This window comes from Zalophus californianus, chromosome 12 (genome assembly GCF_009762305.2).
Source record: "Zalophus californianus isolate mZalCal1 chromosome 12, mZalCal1.pri.v2, whole genome shotgun sequence".
Lineage (NCBI taxonomy): Eukaryota > Metazoa > Chordata > Mammalia > Carnivora > Otariidae > Zalophus > Zalophus californianus.
The window spans coordinates 4,026,807-4,048,567 of record NC_045606.1 but is presented as its reverse complement, the minus strand read 5'-3'; the positions used below and the strand labels follow the sequence as shown (position 1 = coordinate 4,048,567).

The 21,761-nt window shown below is 40.9% G+C and overlaps 2 protein-coding genes across 6 annotated transcripts in view; one reads left to right on the top strand and one right to left on the bottom strand.

Moving 5' to 3' along the window:
* SPATA48 (spermatogenesis associated 48) overlaps window positions 1–17,216 on the bottom strand; it is a 66,452-nt gene extending 49,236 nt beyond the window's left edge. Inside the window, exons 1-2 of the mRNA XM_027572986.1 lie at window positions 16,658–17,216; window positions 9,028–9,125 (exon numbers count right to left, since the gene is read on the bottom strand). Coding sequence (XP_027428787.1) covers window positions 9,028–9,125; window positions 16,658–17,216 — 657 coding nt within the window. The remainder of the gene's footprint in view (window positions 1–9,027; window positions 9,126–16,657) is intronic.
* Window positions 17,217–19,921: 2,705 nt separating this feature from the next.
* Window positions 19,922–21,761, top strand: part of LOC113910926 (zona pellucida binding protein) — a 104,711-nt gene continuing 102,871 nt past the window's right edge. For 3 of the 5 annotated variants that reach the window (XM_027572992.2, XM_027572988.2, XM_027572990.2), the window contains exon 1: window positions 19,925–20,130. In XM_027572992.2, the coding sequence (XP_027428793.1) occupies window positions 20,001–20,130 (130 nt within the window). In that variant the 5' untranslated portion in view covers window positions 19,925–20,000. Of the gene's footprint in view, window positions 20,131–20,414; window positions 20,455–21,761 lie in introns of those variants that run through there. The other 2 variants (XM_027572987.2, XM_027572989.2) reach the window with 2 other exon arrangements.

The following is a 21,761-nucleotide window of genomic DNA, read 5'->3' as shown; positions in this document are numbered from 1 at the left end:
TTCATTTTCTTAATGATGTCTTCTAAAAATCCAACTATTTTAAAAAGTTTTCTAATATTAATTTTATGTTGAGGTCTATTATCCATTTCAAGTTAATTTTTTTTGTATACGGTAATGTAATAAAACTTGACTTTTTTCCCAGAAGGATATCCAGCTGTCTCAGTAATTTCTTTTCTTCTCCATTGAAATGTCTTGGCACATTTAAAAAAGAAAATCAATGGCAACGTAGGTAGATGGCTCTGTTTCTGGACTCTATTTTCCATTGCTTCATTTGTTAATCACTTTGCCAATTGGTACTGATTATTGTAACTTTATAGTAAGACTTAAAGTCAGGTAGCACAAATCCTCTAACTTTATTCTTTTTATTCAAAATTGTTTTAGCCATTTTGTTTTTCATTTCATAGAGATTTTATAATCAGCTTGTAAATTTCCACAAAACAGCTTAGGATTTTGATAGGGTTTGCACTGAATCTACAGATCAATCGGAGAAGTATTAATATATCAACAAGTCTTCCTGCCCACAAACCTGGTTTATTTTCCGTTTATTTATGTCTTTGTTAATTTATTTCATTCAGTAATGTACCAAAGTTTTCAATGAAAAAAATGCATTTTTTTATTAAATCCTATGTAGTTTTTGGTACTATTGTCAATGAAATGTTTTAAACTTTCATTTTCCAGTATGTTTGCTTCTGATATGTAACATTACAATTGATTTTCGTACATTAACAATGTCTTTGCCTGTGATAAATTCAGTGATTACGTCTAACAGTTGCTTTGAAGATTTCTGAGGGTTTTTTGCAAATATCATCATATCAGGGGCACCTATGTGGCACAGATGATTAAGTAGCTGACTCTTGATTTAGGCTAGAGTCCTAACTCAGGGTCATGAGATCAAGCTCCACATCAGGCTCCATGCTGAGTGTGGAGTCTGCTTGAGATTCTTTCTCCCTCACCCTCTGCCCCTCCCGCTCATGCTTTTTTGCTCTCTTTCTCTTTTTCAAATAAATAAATAAATAAATCTTAAAAAAAAAAACAACTAAATATCAGCATGTCATCTCTACACGAGAGGGATTTACATCTTCCTTTCCAAAATTTATGATTTCTATTTCTTTTTCTTGCCTTTCTGCAATAACTTTCCCCTCCACTAAGTGGAAAATGAGAGTGGTAATAGCAGGCACTTTTGTCTTTTTTCCTGATATTAAGGAAAAGACATTCGATATTTTTCATTATTTACTTTAGCCTCAGGTTTTTCACAGATGCTCCGTATCAGACTGAGGATGTTCCCTTCCGAGTCTAATTTGCTGAGAGTTTTGATCATAAACGGCCATTGATTTTCTCCCTTTTGTTAATAATACTCTTGGTCATTTCTGATACTTTGATTCTCTGTATGTATTTTATAAAGAACTTGTCAAATTCCACAAAAATACAGCTAAGATATTGATTTGGATTGCACTGAAACTACAAAACAACTTAGTAAGAAAATAGGGATGATTTTCCCATCTTACAGTTCTATTTTCTATTTCTATTTAACATGGTTTTCTTGTAGTCAGCATATATTCGGGTATAGATTTTTTATCCAGCATCAAAATTGCTTTCAATTTCATTATGTTAAATTGTATTTAATATAATACCTGACATAATTTGGTTTAAATACAGCTTTATTTACTGTTTGTTTCATCTGTTCTTTTGCCTTTTATGTGACTTTCTTTTGTATTATTTGAGATGTTTTTTTTTTCTTTTTTAAATTTCATTTTGTCTTCCCCTATTAGCTTATTGCCTATGATTGATTGATTGATTGGCTTCTGTTATTACTGTCACTCTAAGACTTATACACCTTTAATTCTAGGGTTTAAAGTATAATATCACACCACTTCATGAATAGTGTAAAAAATTACAATAGCATATGCCTATTTTCATCCTGACCTCCCTTGTACTATTGTTATACAACTTGGTTCTGCATGTGCTATACCCCCAAAATACATTGCTACTATTTTTGGTTTAAAGATTCAATGGTATTTTAAAGACTTTCAGAATGAAAAATAGTGTTTTCTATTTATGCACATATTTAGCATTTTTCTTGACCTCATTTTCATTCCATTGTATAAACTCAAATTTCCACATACACCATATTCTTTTGACTAAAGAACCTCCTTCACGTCTGTTGGCAGTATGTCCCTCAACTTTATTTTCCTGAAAATGTCTACTCTGTCTTTCTTTTTTGAAAGTTATTAATGCTGCTTTTTTTAAAAGAAGATTTATTTATTTATTGAGAGAGAGAGAGCCCAAGCAAGAGAGGGGCACAAGGAGAGGGAGAGAGAGAATCTCAAGCAGCCTCCCTGCTAAGCATGGAGCCTAATGCGGGGCTCGATCTCAAGACCCAGAGATCATGACCTGAGCCAAAACCAAGAGTGGGACGCTTAACTGACTGAGCCACCCAGGCGCCCCACTAGTTAATGTATTCTTAATTTTTTTTGATATTTAAAATATGTGTCTCCATATTCTTCTGGCATGCACAGATTCTGACAAGAGCCTACTATCATTCTTATATGTGTTCCTCTGTATTTAATGTATTTTTTCCTCTAGCTGTTTTAAGATGTTCTTTTTATCACTGTTTTCCATAATTTATGTGCATAGTTTATCTCTATACAGCTTGGCATTTGTTGAGTTTCCTAGGTCTGTATATTTATAATCAGTTAGGAACAACACGGGCCATTGTTTGCCCATTTTTCCCACTTTCCCTTTTTTCTGGGACTCCAGTTACATGTGTATTAAACAGCTCGATATCATCCCACAGCTAATTGATATTTTATTTATTCATTTCCTATTTCATTTTGGATAATTGTTGTTATGTTTTCAATTTCGCTCATCTTTTATCCTGCAGTATCTGACCTGCTCTTAAAACTATATCCATTTACGCGTCATTTTAGATTCTGTGTCTTTCATATCTCAATGTCCTCTTGAGTCTTGTTTACATACACGTTTTCCCCACCTCCATGGTGGTGGTTTCCTCTGCCACCTGAATATATGGAAGGTATTTGTAATAGCTGTTTGCACACATCCTCGTCTGCTTGTCTCTTCGTGTCTACCACTTCCAGGTCCGGTAATAATGATTTATTGTTCCTCCTGACTATGGGTGATATTTTCCTACTTCTTGGCATGAAATTACTTTTCTTTGAGTCCCTATTTTGGATCTTAGGTTATTGATTGCTAAAACTTGTTTTGTTCTTAAATAGTGTTAGATTTTGTTCCAGCACAAAGTTAAGTAATTAAAAATCAGTGGGGTGTTTTGGGGGCTGCTTTTAACCTATTCAAGCAACTGCACAGGAATCATTAGCATAGGGCTAATTAAGACTGTCTACAAAAGTGATATCCTTCTGAAGATTCTGCCTGATATTCTGTGTTCTACAAGTGGGGACCTGGACCATCCCCTGCCCTGTTTGAGCTTCAGAGGATGATCATGATCCTGCAGTGCTCTAGAGAATATCTAGCTCTAGAGAACTACTGAAGTTGATAGTTTCATTTTGTCAGTGCCCAGATCAGTGCTCACAGACGTGCACATTCTCTTGCCCAGCTCTCCAGAGCCTTTCTCTGCAACTCCCTCCACTCTGGTACCCTAGTCTGCAAACTCTGGATGCCTTGGACACCCAGAACTCCAATCTCTGTCTTCTCAACTCAAGAAGGCATGGACTTCACTTCCCTGGACTGTAACTCAGAAACTGCCTCCAGGCAGTAAGCTGGTGAAATTGTAAAGTTCACATGGTTATTTTCACTCTGTTAGACATTCCAGTCCTTCACTACCTTTTGTCCAGTGTCCGGAAACCATCATTTCTCATATTTTGTCCAATTTATTATATGTTCAAGGCAGAAAAGTAAATGGAGCACCTAATACTCTATCTCCTCTACTTCATCAATGTCTTTTTTTTTTTTTAATTTCTTTTTGTACTTTCTTTTGGTTTACTTTGCTGTTCGTTTTCTAGCTTTGGAGAAGGAACATTCATCCACCAGGAAGGGTGCTACCAGCATCTAGTGGGCAGAAGCCAGAATGCTGCCAGTTATCCTACATTGCACACAACAGTCTCCCATGGCAAAGAATTGATCCAACCCAAAATGTCAATGCTGTAAGGCTGACAAACCCTGGTTGAACCTACTAATTCCATCCCGTTGATTGGCTTTTCTTCTTCAGGAATTCCGCACACATGTATATTGTTTCTTCTTCCATCTTAACCAGTTTCACTGAGATATTTTTAACTGACTCTTCATCTCTTTTTTTCTGTTGGATGCTTTCTTGCCTTTCCTCAAAGTCCCTTCTTAAAAATTTTTAAAAGATTTATTTTAGAGAGAGCGAAAGAAGGTGAGCAAGTGTGTGAGCGGAGGGTGGGGAGCAGAGGGGCAGGGAGAAAGAAACTCTCCAGCAGACTCCCCATAGAGTGCGAAGCCCGACGTGGGGCTCGATCTCACAACCCCAAGATCATGACCTGAGCCAAAACCAAGAGTCAGAGCCTTAACCGACTGAGCCATTCAGGTACCACTGTTCCTTTTTTTTTTTTTTAAAGATTTTATTTATTTATTTGAGAAGGAGAGAATGAGAGATAGAGAGCACTAGAGGGGGGCGGGTCAGAGGGAGAAGCAGACTCCCTGCTGAGCAGGGAGCCCGATGCGGGACTCGATCCCGGGACTCCAGGATCATGACCTGAGCCGAAGGCAGTCGCTTAACCAACTGAGCCACCCAGGCGCCCCACCACTATTCCTTCTTAAAATTTTATTTAAATCTCTTTTCCATTTCGCACAGTGTAATTCTTATTTTCTGAATGAAATTTCCATTTCTTTTATCTTTTCACTGTCAATTTTATTTGTATTTATTTTAAATTTCTGTATAAAGGCAGTTTTTCATATCCTCAAATGATTTTCTTCTGTTTTATAGTTGATTTTGGTATTTTGTATTCTTATTCAAGTATTTTGGTGCTTATTTTGATTTTTCTTTTGACTCTTATTTTCATTAAAGTATTTTGATTCTTATTTTCTGTTTTGTTACAGTTTCTTTAAACATTTATTTGGTTTTCTTCCATTCATTTGTTGGATTTGGTGTGGTTTGCAATATTTTTAGTTCAATGCTGCCCCCTTCTGTCAGTGTGGCAAAGTACAGTACTTTCTCTAATAAAAGTTGTTTTCTTACGGCAGGTGATTGTTACCAGAGGGGTTGTGTAACTTCCACTCAATTCATTCCTTCTGTCTTTCAGAATATTAATTGTTCCTCTTGCCCTCAGTTTTTTCTTTTCATCACCCAACCTCCAAACGGTGACTCTTTCCTTTAAACTTCTCTTACACAGTCAGTGCTGTTCAAAGACTGCCATCTCAAATCATGGTGCTTTTTAATTCCTTCTCTGCAGAGAAGATTTCATTCTGTTATAACATATTCATTTAAGATTACATATTTTCCTCTAGACATTATTGTACCTCATTCCCACACATTTTGCTACAATATTACTATAATCATTCAGTTCAAGATATTTTCTAGTTTCCTTTATGATTTTTCTTTGGCCCATGACTCATTCATAAATATATTTTTACATTTCCAAATACGTGATTTTTTGATGTGTCATAATTGTCTTCTGGTCAAAAAACATACTCTGTATGATTTAAAATATTTGAGAGACGTATAGAATTAATGAATCACTATATTGTACATCTGAAAATAATATAACACTGTATGTTAATCACACTGAAATTAAAATAAAAGAATAAATAAATATCTAAGCCAAAAAAATTTTAAAAATAAATATTTGAAAAATTTCTCATTGTTTTATGGTACAGTATGTGGTCATTTTTATTAATGGTCCTTGGAAAAATGTATATTTATATATGTCTATTAGGTCAATTTGTTAATTGTGCTGTCATAGTCTACTATATGTAGTTTTGTCTATACTAAATCCCCCAATATCCTGTTCTCTGGTTAATTGCCACACAGTTTATAATGACTCCTATCAGCAAGAGTCATGAACAGATATTTCAGTGCCTTTACAGATTAAAAAAAAAAAATCTATGTTTAGCATAGAGGTCACTCAAATCCATCTAACATTATTAATGTTATATCCTAATAAGTATTGAATCTTTGCCAAATCAACTGCTGCTACATGATTGGTGTGATTTCTGTATCTTTTCTGGAAATCACGTGTAAACATAAGTAAGAATAAGAGCTATGTTAGAGACAGAACAAACAAGCAAGTAAAACCAATGGATCTACTGTTAAAAAGCTTTTGCACAGCTAAAGGAAACAGTCAGCAAAACCAAAAGACAACCGACAGAATGGGAGAAGATACTTGCAAATGTCTTATCAGATAAAGGGCTAGTCTCCAAAATCTATAAAGGAATTACCAAACTCAACACGAAGGAACAAATAATCCAATCAAGAAATGGGCAGAAGACATGAATAGACATTTTTCCAAAGAAGACATCCAAATGGCCAACAGACACATGAAAAAGTGCTCAGCATCGCTCGGCATCAGGGAAATCCAGATCAAAACCTCAATGAGATGCCACCTCACACCAGTCAGAATGGCTAAAATTAACAAGTCAGGGAACGACAGATGTTGGCGGGGATGTGGAGAAAGGGGAACCCTCCTGCACTGTTGGTGGGAATGCAAGCTGGTGCAACCCCTCTGGAAAACAGTATGGAGGTTCCTCAAACAGTTGAAAATAGAGCTACCATACGGTCCAGCAATTGCACTACTGGGTATTTACCCCAAAGATACAAATGTAGTGATCTGAAAGGGCACCTTCACCCCAATGTTTATAACAGCAATGTCCACAATAGCCAAACTATGGAAAGAGCCCATCAATAGATGAATGGATAAAGAAAATGTGGTATATATATATACAATGGAATATTATGCGACCATAAAAAAAATAAAATCTTACCATTTGCAGTGGATGGAACCAGGGGGTATTATGCTAAATGAAATAAATCAACCAGAGAAAGACAATTATCATATGATCTCACTGATATGTGGAATTTGAGAAAGAAGGCAAAGGATCATAGGGGAAGAGAGGAAAAAATGAAACAAGAAGAAACCAGAGAGGGAGACAAACCATAAGAGACCCTTAATCTCAGGAAACAAACTGAGGGTTGCTGGAGTGGTGGGGCGTGGGAGGGATGGGGTGGCTGGGTGATAGACATGCGGGAAGGTATGTGTTGTGGTGAGCACTGTGTATTGTGTAAAACTGATGAATCACAGACCTGTACTCCTGGAACAAATAATACATTATATTTTAATAATAATAATAATAATAAAGAAAAACAAAAAAACCCCAATGGATCTACTGTCAAAAAGAAGGGATATAGGAATACAAAATCACATTGTTTTTTTCACTTCTAAAAAGTATACTAAATTAGAATTGACAACAAATCTTTTATTGTGAACTTCTCAGCAATTCACAAGATCTGTCACATTCACCTGTGTCCTGTGGGTATTGTACTTAGATGGTTGCTGGATAATGTGTGGATAAGATTAGTCCTCCTCTTGTAGAGACAAAGATTCTGAAATCTGTGTGTTCTTCCTGTTCATCATCAGGGAGACAATGAATTCTTCTGAACCTGTGTCCAAATCTTCTCTAGCAGTATCTGAAATTTATGCCTCCTCATTTTCTGGTGGTTCATATTACTGTTCATCAACATTTTGGTTTATCATAGATACCATAGTATAATCTTTCACTGGTGTCTGGATTTTTCTTCAATACACCATCTTTTCCACTTCCTGATTAGTCTTTATAGGCTGTCACTTCTACATGTTTAGTAATATTTCATAAAGAAGGGACTAAATTTGCTATTTGACTTCATCTTTAGTGTTCTTGGAGTCTGATTCAGTGGGAACCTCGTTACTAATATTCCTCTATTCTATCTCTAATATCTCTAATATTTACCTCTGTGGTAAAATTAGAATGGGTAATCATGAAGGAAGAGATGGGGAAAGTAGAAATAAATCTAACGCTACAACCGCAGATAAGTTCGCAGGCAGATCAATTTTCAGAAGGGGCTTACAGAAATGGAAACTGATTCCTTAGAAGTGTTCATATCTTTATTGCTAATGGGTATGGGGTTTCTTTTTGGGGTGATGAAAATGTTCTAGAATTAGAACATTGGTGACATAGAATCGTGGTGACATTGCTCAATTCTGTATCTTAAAAAAAAACAACCACTGGACACTCTAAATGGATGACTTTTGTGTGTATGAAATATATCACAATAAAGCCATTTTTTTTTTCTTTAGGAAAGAAAAAACCTTGAGATATCTGTATACCCCTCGGGGTCTTCAAGTCATTTAAATATCAGGCTTTAGAGACTATACAATCCACACAGAAAAATGGTTAATAACACAATCCTTAAATTTAGAAAGATGCCTAGGTTTAAATTTTGGTTTCATACTTACTGTGGGGTTAAAAGTCAATTAGCTAATGTCACTGGGCATTAGCTTTCTCAGATAAAGTGGGGAAAACAACACTGCTTTGTCCAGAAACAGGGACGGAAACAGGATTTTTGCTCAAGTCGTACACTGTAGGAGCACTCCAGGTGAAGAGCAGGGTAGACTCAGGACAAGAGACTAGGCTATGAATCTGCAGACAACGTGGTCTCAGCAGGATCCAGCTTAGATTTAGATCTGTTTCCTCAAGGAGTCAGTCAGCCGTGGGCCAAAGTCTAAGGGGACAGTGTGGCAGGGTGCCGTCCTCCAGGCTGGTGGCTGTCTGTATTGAGTGGCCGCCACTCGGTGCTACTGGAAGAAGATGCCCTTGCCAGTACAGGGCGTCTGGGTTGGGCACTCCCAGCACTTACTACTCACTCCTCCCCATAGTCTTGTTGTAGGAAGGCCCAAGATGAGACACAGTACAATCACAATGAAGGTCTGCACAGTGCCTGGCACCTAAGAACTACTTTATAAATGGTAGCTATTATTTTGCAGGACATAAAATATCAGACACACGGACAAGAAATTAATTACAAATATTGTATAACACCATCCAGTCAGGAAATCTTACTGTACATGTTGCTTCTTCGTCAAATGCGTACGTGTGATTTATTGAGCATGCTTCATGACGAGGTGGTAAAGGAGTCACTTTGAGTGGGCTTGTCCAACCTGAAAACAAAAATGTATGTGCTTTGGGTTAAAAATGTGATAGAGGTTTTTTTTTTTTTGGTTTGTTTCTTTTTCTTCCACCAGAAATATTTCCTACGAGAAAGCCACACTGTGTGATGTTAACTGACATTTCAATGGATTATATAACCACTTTTCTTAGCAGTGAGAACTGAATAGCTCTGGAATTTACATGTTAGGATAATGATAGTAGTGCAGAATTATTTGTTACTACTCATTATTTGAAGAAGTCTGTTGAGTACTATGAATCCGCAGATGAGCATGTAGATGTATTAGGGATGGTGGCAACACAGAGGAGTCTGGTTACTATGCAGATAACTTATCTAATGATAGAAGTCCTAAGAGACTAGCAAATATGCACACAGACTGCAACAAATATTTACTGTGTTGTAAATGGAAGTAGATGCGTACGCATCTACTTTGTGCACGCACACAAAGACAGAAGAGGGGGTTCCTGGGTTTGAGGTGCTCATGAACAAGTGGAAAATACACTCATGTTAGTAGATAGCTTCACGGTCATAATAATACTTGTTCTCTGCATCCCGTGGGAGAGCAGAGGAAGAATACTAGCCCAGCCAGATTGTGGGGAGTTAAGAACATCTTCCTGAAGATAATATTTGATCTAACCTTGACAAAGGGGGAAGTCAGGAAGACTAGAGTCTGAGAAAGCCTCGATACACCACTGTTGACTTGGAAAACAGAGGAGGCCATGTGAGAAGGAGAACAGGTAGCCTCCAGGAGCAGAGTGTCCCTGGCTGTCCAGGACGAGGGTGTCCCTGGCTGTCCAAGACAAGGAAGCTGACACCTCTAATGCAAGGAACCGGGTTCTGTACAACCTGAATGAGCCTCAAGTAGATTTTTCCCAGACACTGCAGGTTTGGGCAGTTAGATCCTGAGTAGAAAACCAGTTGAGCCTGCCCAGTCTTCTCACAAAACCGGGAGCTAATAAATGGGTTTTGTGTTGGGCTGCTGAGTCTGTGGTACTTTGTCACAGCAGCAAGAGAAAACATAGAGGCAGAGGCAAGAGGTGAAGGCAAAGTGAGAAAGGCAGTGCTGAATCCCATGATCATTTCAGGTTTGAGAATAAGGATGATTCTATCTGTGACCCAGCTGACTGAAAGGAACCCTCAGAAGACTATTGTGCCAACAGCAGCATGATGGCACCTTGTGGTTCTATTGAAGCAGCAGCTTTGGAAAAGGAGGAAAATAGGAAAACAACAGAACCTAAGATTTGATTTTTAAGCCAGAGTAGGAGATCGGGAATAGGACATTGAATTATAGCTATGCACCTCAGGGTAGGACATTCATGCCTAAGTACGATGATGTCATTTCCCTTACCTTGTTTCCATGCCTACCGCTGCCAAACAAACACGCCAAAGCCTAGCATCTTAAAACAACCATTTGTTGTCTCCCAGGACTCTGAAGCTAGTCTGGGTGCTGTATGTCATGTGCTGTAGCCTGGGATTGCTCAAGAGGTCCAAAATTATCTCACTCACTGGCTGGCAAGTGGGTGTTGACTGTTACCAGGGAGCTGAGCTGGGTCTGCTGACGAGTGCCTTGTTTTTTGTTACCTTTTTTCCCCCTATGGGCCTTTATTGAATTTTTCACAAAATAGTGACTGAGAATCCAAAGGAAAATCCCAAGAGGTCCAATCCCAATGTGCAAGTACAAAAAAAAAAAAGTCTCCACTTGCAGTATGGTTGCCAATACAGACGAGAGCCCAGAATCAATGTGGGAAGGAAACGGACCTCACCTCATGGTAGGAGGGTGGCAGGCACACACAGGAGGGAGTGAGCTGCCAAGGGCCACCTTTGGGACCAGCTATTACACACCTCCTCCTCATAATGCACAATCTCACTTCACCAATTTCATGCCACCAAACAAATATTAAGTCCTTTGTAAAGGGAAGCACTGTACTATTTCTTCACTTATTAGAGATTTAATATGTTTGAAACTATGATATTTTCATCGTGAGTTGGTTTTGTGTGTAACCCATGAAATGGAGTGAGTTTGGAGGGGTCTGCCATGAACACTATTTTTCCATAGGCCCTATTATTTTTATTATAAAACATTTCTATAATGTGTTAAAGAAACAAAACTTTAACAGAAAGATTTAAGGACTATTCTATGTATATTTTCTTATTCATGTGTTTTCTCTCCTCTAATGGTTAGAAATACATTTTTTCAACATCTAAAATACCGTCGTTAGTGGTCTTCTCTGAGTTTTCTTTCTCACTATAGCTAAAGATAGGTCAATTTTGTTATTTTCAAAGAACCAGGTTCAGGTTTAGTTGATTTCTTCTACTTTTCTGTTCTCTACTTTATCTATATGCACCAAACATAGACCTTCAAAATATATGATGCAAATATTGACAGAATTTAAGGAAGAAGTAACTCTACACTGGTAATTGGAGACCTCAATACTTTACTTTCAGTAATGGATAGAACAACTAGACAAAGACCAATAAGGAAATAGAGGACTCAAACAAAAATTTGTCACAAAAGACATATACAGGACACTTTATCCAACAGAATACCCAAGCAGAACACATATTTTTCTGAAGTGCACATGGAACATTCTATAGAACAGATTATATTGTAGGCCATGAAACAGGTCTTCATAATTTTTAAAAGACTGAAATCATGCAAAGTATATTTTCTGATCACAATGGAATCAAAGTAGAAATTGACAAAATGGAATGAAACTACAAATCAATACATGGAAATTAAACACCACATGCCTGAATAACCAAAGAAGAAAGCACATGTAAAATTAGAAATTATCTTGAGAAAAATGAAAACAAAAACACAATACAACAAAAGTTATGGGATTCAACAAAAGTAGAACTAAGAGGGAAGTTTATTGGTATAAACACTTATCTTAATGAAAAAAGATCTCAAATGAACAACCTAAATTTATAACTTAAGGAAGTACCAAAAAAAAAAAAAAGAAAGAAAGAAACTAAACCCAAAGCTAGTAGAAAGAAGGAAACAAAGATCAGAGTAGAGATACACAAAATAGAGAAGAAAAAAACAATAGAATCAATGAAAGCAAGAGTTGGTTTTTTTGAAAATATAAAAAAGAAATTGACAAACATTTAGCTAGATGGACTCAGAAAAAAAAAGAAAGAAGACTCAAATAAACTAAAATCATAAATGAGAAAGGGGATGGAGGATGTTGTTGGAGGATGTGACTACTTGTGAGCTGGACTCCAGCATGGGAGGATTCTCACCCACTCCCCTGTCCTAGAAATGTACCTTCTGCCCACTATTCCCCCAGCAGGAGCTGTTTCAAGAATGTAGCCCAGAGTAAGATGTTGTTGAGACCATCTGGATGGTAATATGACTGAACCCTGTTAAGGTCTTTATACAGACTTCTAGGATTCTGAAGGCCAGGTGTGGAGATCTACTTGTCTTGCAACCACCCGAGACAAGCCTCGTATGTAAGTTCTCTTTCTTATTAAACCTGCCACTTACCCATCTGGGGTGACCTGCCTCTTTCTTTGTTCTCTCTCTGCCCTCCATGTATGAGGGCCAGTTTTGGATTTCACCCAAAGAACTCCTGAGGTTGCAAACTAACAAATTTACAGAAATAAAAAGGATAAGAATGTACTATGAACAACTGTGCACCAACAAATTATATAACCTAGATGAAATAGACAAATTCCTAGAAACACACAACCTACAAAGACTGAATCATTTAGAAACAGAAAATATGAACAGATCTATAACCAATAGGGAGAATCAGTCATCAAAAACTTCCCAACAAAGAAAAGCTCAGGACCAAATAGCTTCACTGGTGAATTCTACAAAACATTTAAAGAATTAATACCAATCCTTCTCAAACTCTTCCAAAAATACTGAAGAGAAGGGGAGGCTCCCAAACTCATTCTGAGGCCAACATTACCTTGATACCAAAGTCAAAGACACTACAAGAAAACGACAGATCAATATCCCTGACAAATACTGATGCAAAAATCCTCAAAATGCTAAAAAACAGAATTTAACAGCACATTGAAAGTATTATACACCATGACCAAGTGAGGTTTATTCCTTGAATACAAGGAATTGTATTTGTGCATTGTTGGTGGCAATTTAAAATGGAGTAGCCACTATGGAAAACAGTATGGTGGTTTCTCAAAACATTAAACATGGAATTACCATGTAATTGAGCAATTCCACTTTTGGGTATATACCCCAAAGAACTGAAAGCTGGGTCTTGAAGAGATTTACACCCCCAAGTTCATAGCAGTATTATTCACAATAGCCAAAAGGTGAAGCAACCCAAGTGTCCACCGATGGATAAACAAACAAAATGTGGCATATACATGAAAAGGAAAATTATTCAGCCTTAAAAAGAAATTCTGATACATGCTACAACATGAACATTGTAATTCACGAGGACATTATGCTAAATGAAATAAGCCAGTCACAAAAGACCAATACTTTATGACTTCACTTATATGAGGTTTCCAGAGTAGCCAAATTCTGAGACAGAAAGTAAAATGGTGATTGCCAGGGGCCCAGGGAGAAGGGGAGGAGATAGGAAGTTAGTATTTAATCGGTACAGTTTCTGTTTTTTAGATGAAAAGTGTTAAGGAGATGAACAGTGGTGAAGATTGCACTTAATACCAATGAACCATACACTTAAAAATGGTTGATTGTTATGGAGTAAAGGTTTGTGTACCCCCCCCCATTTGTATATTGAAACTTTTACCCCCAATGTGATGGTATTTGAAGGTTGGGCCTTCAGGAGGGAGTTAGGTTCAGATAAGGTGTGGAGGGTGTGGCTTCCATGATAGGATTACTTTCCTTGTAAAAAGAGGAGGAGAGACCAGAGCTGTCTCTCTCTCTCTCTCTGCCCCGGGAGGAAACAGCAAGAAGCGGGCCCTCTGCAAGCTAGAAAGAGGGCTCTCACCAGGAACCAAGTTAGCCTGTATCTTGATCTTGGACCCCCCAACCTAAATAAATGCCTGCTGCTTAAGCCACCCAGTCTATGGTATTCTATTTTAGCAGTTTGAGCTGAGACAGTAGCTAAAAAGAAAAAAGCAGGAAGATATACAAAGAGTTATAAGTATTGATCTTAGGAAGCTTGAATACAGGAAAATCAAGGATGTGATAATAGGCAACCTCTGTTTTTCCTGTGATAAGGAAGATGTGTTATCTCCTGTAAGGAGAGGGAATAAGACCAAAGAAAGGTTTGAATATAATTAGGATAAGTTTAGAGGACTTGATTAGTATATGAGAAAGAAAGCCAACTAGGAACAAAGAAGTACTGAATCCAGTTGTCTAGACAAAGTTGGAATAAAGCAAGAAATTGGCAATATAATCTTTTGTGATACCGTTTTGGTATTTATGAAAGCCCAGTGAAAAGCATATTCGTGTGTGATACAGTTAATTTTACAAAGACATTCTTCTCAGAATGTATTCGAAATTATGTGTATTTAGGTTTGCTATAAACCGAAAGTACTCATTATTTGTAATTAATGATTATTTCCAAGATCTACAAAATCATTGAAAACCTAGGACAAATTATATTGAACCAAATCCATGGACTGCCAGTATTACTCTTTGAAACTATAATAGCTAATATTAACAGCTACTATTAATTGAATGCTTTAACCAGGTTCCAGGAATTTTGTTAAGTGCTTTACATGTCTTAATTCATTTAATCCTTAACAATTTTATAAGAGAAGTACCCTTATTGCCAAGGAATTGAAAATTCTGGACTTTCTAATAGCTAACATTTTTTTGGTGCATTCCTCCACGTCAGATATCTGTACGTGAATTATATTATAGTCTTCACTTACCTTATGAAGTATTACTAGTACGTAAATTTACAAATATGGATACACAGGCATAAAGAGCCCTGGGTCATAGTGCAAGTAAGCCTTCTACCAAGACTTAAGCCCAGAAGGTGTACTAAATTCTGTTGTACTGATCCAGGTAGTGAGTTCTATACTTGGTTCTGAATTGTTGGTGCAGTCTGTTAACCCTATTTTCATTGTACGTTAGCTTTAATTATTTCTTCAGCCTCTAATTTGTTGTAATAAGTTTTGAGAGTCCAATCTTAGAAAAACTTAAAAACCAAAAATATTGTTCTTAAAAATTACATAGGCTAGGGTTTACTGCTTACAAGCAAAGTGGTCTACTTGTCTAAATTAGGACTACTAGAAAAAACAACTTCAATTCCTTTAAAGACATATTCCTGACAATGACTACTAGTTTACATTGAAACATTAGCAAAAGAGTGAGCTCAAGCTCTTTTCTGCAGAGTTGGGATCAGTAAGATGTTCTGTGTCTGCAAGACCGACCTGAACTCATCCATTGTTCAATGTGAATGACATTAGCTTTCAGTAATACTGTATTTCACTAGATGGCATTTCCAAGAGATTAGAAAATACTTATTTAAAATAGGTTGTTGAACCTCATTCATATCCTTTATATGGAAATTCCAAACTGAAGGATTTCCTGAAGCCTATGTACTAAGTCCACAGCTGAAGGGCACATTAAAAGAATAACTCCTATCATATGCTGGTATCTCTCCAAATAGCTCTGTCTGTTCAAAAGTGGGTATCTGCAGGGTGGGGCTGGGAAGAAGGGTTCTTCATTTCTATTACCTTTCCCTTTACTCTTATCCCCCTTCCAGGTCCCACGTGACTATGGTCTCTCTCCATGGAGAAGTGGCAGGGACCATGAAACCCCACTGCTCCAACAAATGGTGGGGTCACTGTTCCTTCACATACCGTCTCCTCAGGCCTCTAGTCTATGGCCAGATGCCAAAGAGCAGTGGAGGGGGGTGCAGCCTCTGGCATAGACGAAGCTTAGCATCTCTTGCTACAGCATGTGGTCTTTTCCTTTCCACGTGCTCAGAGATGTTAACCTCCTTGTACTTCCTGCTTGCCAGAAACACCTCCATACAAAAACAGGCCATGTGGCTTTCCTTTGGAAGTGTTCCTCACCCTTTCTGGACCAGGCCTGTGACACCCTCTGGGAGCTCTCAGAGAGAAACCATAAGGTATAGCTTTCAGTAAGGGGTCATCAATTCTGTGTCCAGGGCTATGGAAGGGTTGCTTCCTAACAGACCCCCAAATCTACTTTCAAGTACCTTCCCATTTTGACCTCTTTATAACCACCAGCAGATTTGGCTTTTCAAGGGAGACAGACAGATATGGAAAGATGCTACACAATTATCAGAACTAAACATATATGCCCTTGTGGAAAAATTAGGTTATCCATAGGTCTAGAATAAATTATCTGATATACACTTTGTGTTGGTCACTTATCCTAATTAATGCACTTTTTAAAAAACTTTTTTTTTACAAATAGGTTTATAAAAGGCTAATCATTCTTACTAGTTTTTCCTTACAATCTATAATTTAAAAATAAGAGTTCCTTATTCACCTCTTTATAATTTTATGTGAAATTTACTGCTAAATACTCAGGCTGACATCCACCCTCTTCTCCCTTGCTTGAAGGTTCAAAAATTATGAAGCCCATGTCCTTTCACTTACCTCCAAGTCTTGCTCTGATGGAAATGTCTGGTATTGCCCTGGAATTCCATCTCCTGTCCTGTTTTAGTTCTTCTAATAAAATGTTTTGCCTTTTCAGTGTTGTTTGAAATCCTGTGTCTGGCCTGGGAACTCGATGATGCGGTTTCACATCACTGAAATCCACCAGGCTTGGTATGGTTCTGCCAAAGCCAGGCTTTAAATCAGCATCGCCACCGGGACTCAAAAGCCCGGAACAGGCATCACCCAAGGGCACATCATCCCGAAGTGGAAATAATGGATAATCTCGCCCATACGGTGGGGGATAAGGGTAGTGTAAATGGTAGTCTGGCAGGACTGAAGGGGGGTAAGGGTGGAATTTAAGAAAAGTAGGGTTGCATTTCTTTTCAATTCTGCCATAGTTATGTCTGTCTTCAACTCCTTTCACAAAAGGCATGTTCATTTTCCTTAAGAGATTATAGTAGTGTGGGTAATCTATATTTTCAACAGCCTTTTTTCCTGAAAGGATGGCCCTTTCAGAGATACTTATCTTTCCAGGTTTGGACTGTGAATCCATATCCATGGCCTTTCTCTTTAGAATTTTGGATGACTGTAAACTAAGTGCCTCTGACGACTCCTTTCTATTTAACTGTAAAACTTACTATGTCCAATAACTGAGGATTGGTTAATCTAACATAAAGTTACTGAATTGGTTTTCTAAATGTTGATAGTTTGTTGTTTTTTTTTTTTTGAGGTAAATATATTTTCTCTACCAAAAGAAGAATAGGGCAGTAAGGGACCAGGACAGAAAAAGCAAAACAAGGGTCCTCGTTGCTTGGCAACAGCTAGAACTCTAACACATCAGACCATTTACTATATATGTCATAATTTAATTCTCAGGAAACACACAAATAGCCTTGTTAGTAATATTTTCATGATAGTTTCCTTCCCACTGTTCATTTGTTACTTATTTTTAAACGTTTCCCTAAGTTGATTTTTTTAAGTAAATGATATTCACTAAAGAGTGTAAAGCAGTTAGTCAAGTGAGAATATATTTTTAAAGTATGTATCTGACTAAAATAAAGATATGATAAATTACAAAACTCATTACCTAAATAAATGCAAATTTAAATGCAGTGCAAAGAATGAACAGGTATTATACCACACTTAATTCAGTGCAGTTAATTTCTAAGAGAAATTAAGTGATCAATATTCAAAGTACAGGTTAATCTTTAAAATGCTCTAAATTACCTTACCTCTTGGCTACCAATGTACAGAATAAGACCAATGGGATTTTTGAACTCATTTCAGAAAACTACAATATGGTATGAGATATGAGGTCACATGTAAGGAAAAAATAAAGAATACCATTTCTATATTGGTCATGTAGAAGCTCATTTCAATGAGGTAATTTGGACTTGCAGGAAAACTGCTACCACAGGAATTCCAAGTATTGGAATTTGGGCACGGGGTTCACACCATCCCTTCCGGAGTAAAACAAAACAAAACCACGCCCCCCCCCCCCCGAAAAAAACACACAAAAAAACTCAAGAAACAAAAAAACCCCATGCAAACATGAATGAGAAACCTACTTTCATATTTCCAGCAACTGGCTTTCCAACTTTAGATTCACAGCATAAATGAACTAAAATCTCCAACGTAACATCCTACTCTCAGGTTGAACGTTAGGAATTTACACAGGAGATGAAGGTAGGAAGGACTGACGAACTGAAGCAAATTCTTGATGGCAGAACACAAGTCAATGACAGTCAAAAGTCCATTTGGTATTTTGCAGGTTTACCTGTTTATAAAAATTAGGAGGAGCTTTAGCAGGGTATATACCTAGACATGGTGATCGGGCACTACTCAGTCATACACATATATATGGATGGACGGATGTATTGGAGGTGCTCAAGAAACCTGCAGTCTTGACCAAAATGCTGGCTAGATCTAAATCATACTAACACATGCTCGGGCACCGTACACTTATTTTTTAAAGATTTTATTTATTTTAGAGAGAGACGAGAGGGACAGAAGGGGCAGAGGCCGAGGGAGAATCTGAAGCCGACCCCACCAATCCCGCAGTGCCCGCCGGCACCGACCCTCGCACTGAGGTCATGACCTGAGCCGAACCCCAGAGCCGGAGGCTTAACCACCTGTGCCCCCCAGGCGCCCCTTGAGCACAGATTTAATTCAGAACCTTAGACAGGTAAGCATCTCTAAAGATGTAAATCGACTCAGTGGAATAAACCGCACTGTATACAGTTTACCGAACAATTAACATATGCATAAAATAGCCAGAAAACTCGAGGAACATCCTGATCCCGGCCCTGGTCCAGGAAGAGCCCTGATTTTTCTCCTCTTTCTTTCCTTCCTCCCTCCTTCCTTTTTTAATTTATGGTGATTTGGGTGCGCACTGTACGCCAGGAACTCTCTTTTAGTTGCGGCTAAAATGGTGGCCAGACAGACAAGATGCACCCTCCAAGTCAGAGAACACGGACACCGGGCCAGCTGTCGACCGCGAGCGGCGGCGGGGCGCTTCAGCGCTCGCCCCGCACACAGCACAGCCAGCGCCGGGTCACTCCTCTCGTCCGTGCCTTTGCTTCAAGCGCACGAGACGTGCGTCGGCGCTCGGCCTCGGCAAGGACAGCCCAGCGGCGGGGCCCGCGGGCACGGTCCCCCTCAACGCGTTCGGGCTGTGAACGCCGACCGCTGTCCCCACGCACTCTTCCAACTTAGGCGTAGGAGGCCATCTTCCAGGCCGAGCGAGGCACGAAAGTCGACGGGCTCGTCCTGCCCACGACGCTTCTCTCCGGGGCCCCCACGGCCTCCTTCCAGTCGCACCGCCGTGCGTGCGCCGAGCCCCCTCCGGTGCCATCCCTCCCCGAGGTGCGGGCAAGTGACGTCAGAGGCCCGGCGACCCCCGCGGGGGCGGGGCGGGGCGGGGCGCACGCGGTTCCCGCCGCCCGCCCTTCGGGGTTGGCCCCCCGTGCGGAAGCTCGGTCGGCCAGCTCCGGAAACGGCCTCCCTCGGCCCACGAGCGCGCAAAGGGAAGGGCGCGGGCTGCGGGGCCCGCGGTTCTTCTCCCGCACCAGAACCTTCGGCAGGGCTCCCTGACTGGCGCCCAGGCTCCGAAGGACCGCTCACGGATGGCACGGAGGGCGGCGCGCGGCGGCCCTCAGTCGGCGTCGAAGGACGCGGCCCAGGCGACGGGCCGCCGCGCCCCGCCCCCGCCCCGACGGAAGTGGCGGCCCGGCCTTCCGGCCTTCCTTCCGGCCCGCCGCCCGCCGACTTCCGGCCGGCAGGTGGGCGCGCGCCGCCTAACGACCTTCTGCGCCGACGGTCGGCAGGCGGCGGCGGCGAGTGGATGGAGGCCTCGGCCCTCGGCCGGCGGAGGCGGCGGGGCTGGCGGCGGGCCCCGGCCGCGGGCTCCCCGCTCACCCGGGCCGCGGTCGTCCTCCTGCTTTCCGCCTTCGTGGCGCGGGCGACCCCGTCAGGTGAGGCGTCGGCGCCGCCGCCACGGGCTCCGCGGGGCCGCCCGTCCCGCCCGGGGCTGGCCTCCCCGGGTCACGTGCGCCCGCCGAACCGCCGGTACCGGCCGGAGAGGGGTGTGCGCCGGGTGACTGGAGAGCACCCTCCGTGCGCGGCGTCGTTGGCCCGGCCGTGAGCCAGCTCCCCGGGCCGGCCCCCCGCGGGACGGCCGGGCCTCCGTGTCCGTGCGGCGCGGACGGCGTGGAGCGCCCCGCACGCCCTCGTCCTGGCTCCCGCAGCTCCCCCTGTCGGTCGTAGTTCTGAAATGCAGGGAGGACCGGGATGCTCAGGTTGAGACGTTTTTCTGCCGTCGTCTGTTTCCTCCTTTGTGTCCCAAAAAGTTCCATCCTGTGTTCTTTTTTTTTTTTAAGATTTTATTTATTTACCTGACAGAGACACAGCGAGAGAGGGCGCGGGAGCAGGGGGAGCGGGAGAGGGAGAAGCCGACTCCTCGCGGAGCGGGGAGCCCGAGGCGGGGCCCGACCCCAGGACCGCGGGATCACGACCTGAGCCGAAGGCAGGCGCCCCTCCATCCTGCTTTCAAACGTGTTTCACATAGCCGCGAAGACACACCGGAGGGAGGGTTTCAGCCGCCGTCGTGTAACCGAGGAGGTTTTGGCTGCCGTATTTTGTGCTCAAAAGACTGTAAAAATAAAGGTGTTGGATAAAAAAACTCAAAAAAAGATTTGGTCGAAATCCTAAAAACTGTGCAAAGGACGAGAAAGGAGAGCGCTTCTCCAGGAATGTAGACGTGGAAGGATTGTGGAGGAAGGCCTGGGATGAGGAAGGGGACGAAGGGGGGTGAGCGCGTAGTCTGGGCCTCCGGACTCGTTCTCTTGGGAGGAGGGGCTCGCTGATCAGCCTTCAGGAGCCGGCGGGAAGGAGGCTGCTTGGCCTCGGCCAGGCTGCTGTACTAGACAGGGTGGCGGGCGGGGGCGGGGTGGCGGGCGCTGCCTGTGGAGCCGATCGTGAGACCGGAGGGTGCAAGACCTAACATAGGCAGTGCCTTAATTCTTAAGCGCCGAGTAGTAAAGATGGTAGTCACATAGCATTTGTACCACCTTCCGTTCGGTCCCTACGGTAACGCTGTAAATCCGAAGTGCAGTCTCATTTTACAGATGAGAGAAGCGGAGGTGCTGGAGTTTAAGGTGGCTTTCCTAAGGCCAGTAAGTTGTCTTGTGACTTTGAATACACCCTCCTCCCGCTCTGTTAAATGTTTTTTGGGTGGATGCCGTATTCTGTTGTTTTTTGTACTGCTCCTACTGCTTGGTCTGTGTACGCTCTTCGGTCCGTTTGCTCGTTCAACAGTGACTGAAGAATCTCTGAATATATCGTATTTAACTATTATTATTTAGTTTGTCTTAGGTGCAGGATGCTTGGTACTGATTCTTGATAAGTTGACATAAACATGGATCCTCCTGTCAATGGATCCTGCTATCAGTACAGCTTATAATCTAACGAAAAATTATGTATGTGCGTAAAGAACTATGACACAGTACGATGTAGACTCAGGAAGGAGGTGCTGATGATGGAAGTAAGGGACTATGAGAAGTGATAGGGACAGACGAGGTTTGCAGGAAGAGGGACTTGAGATTTG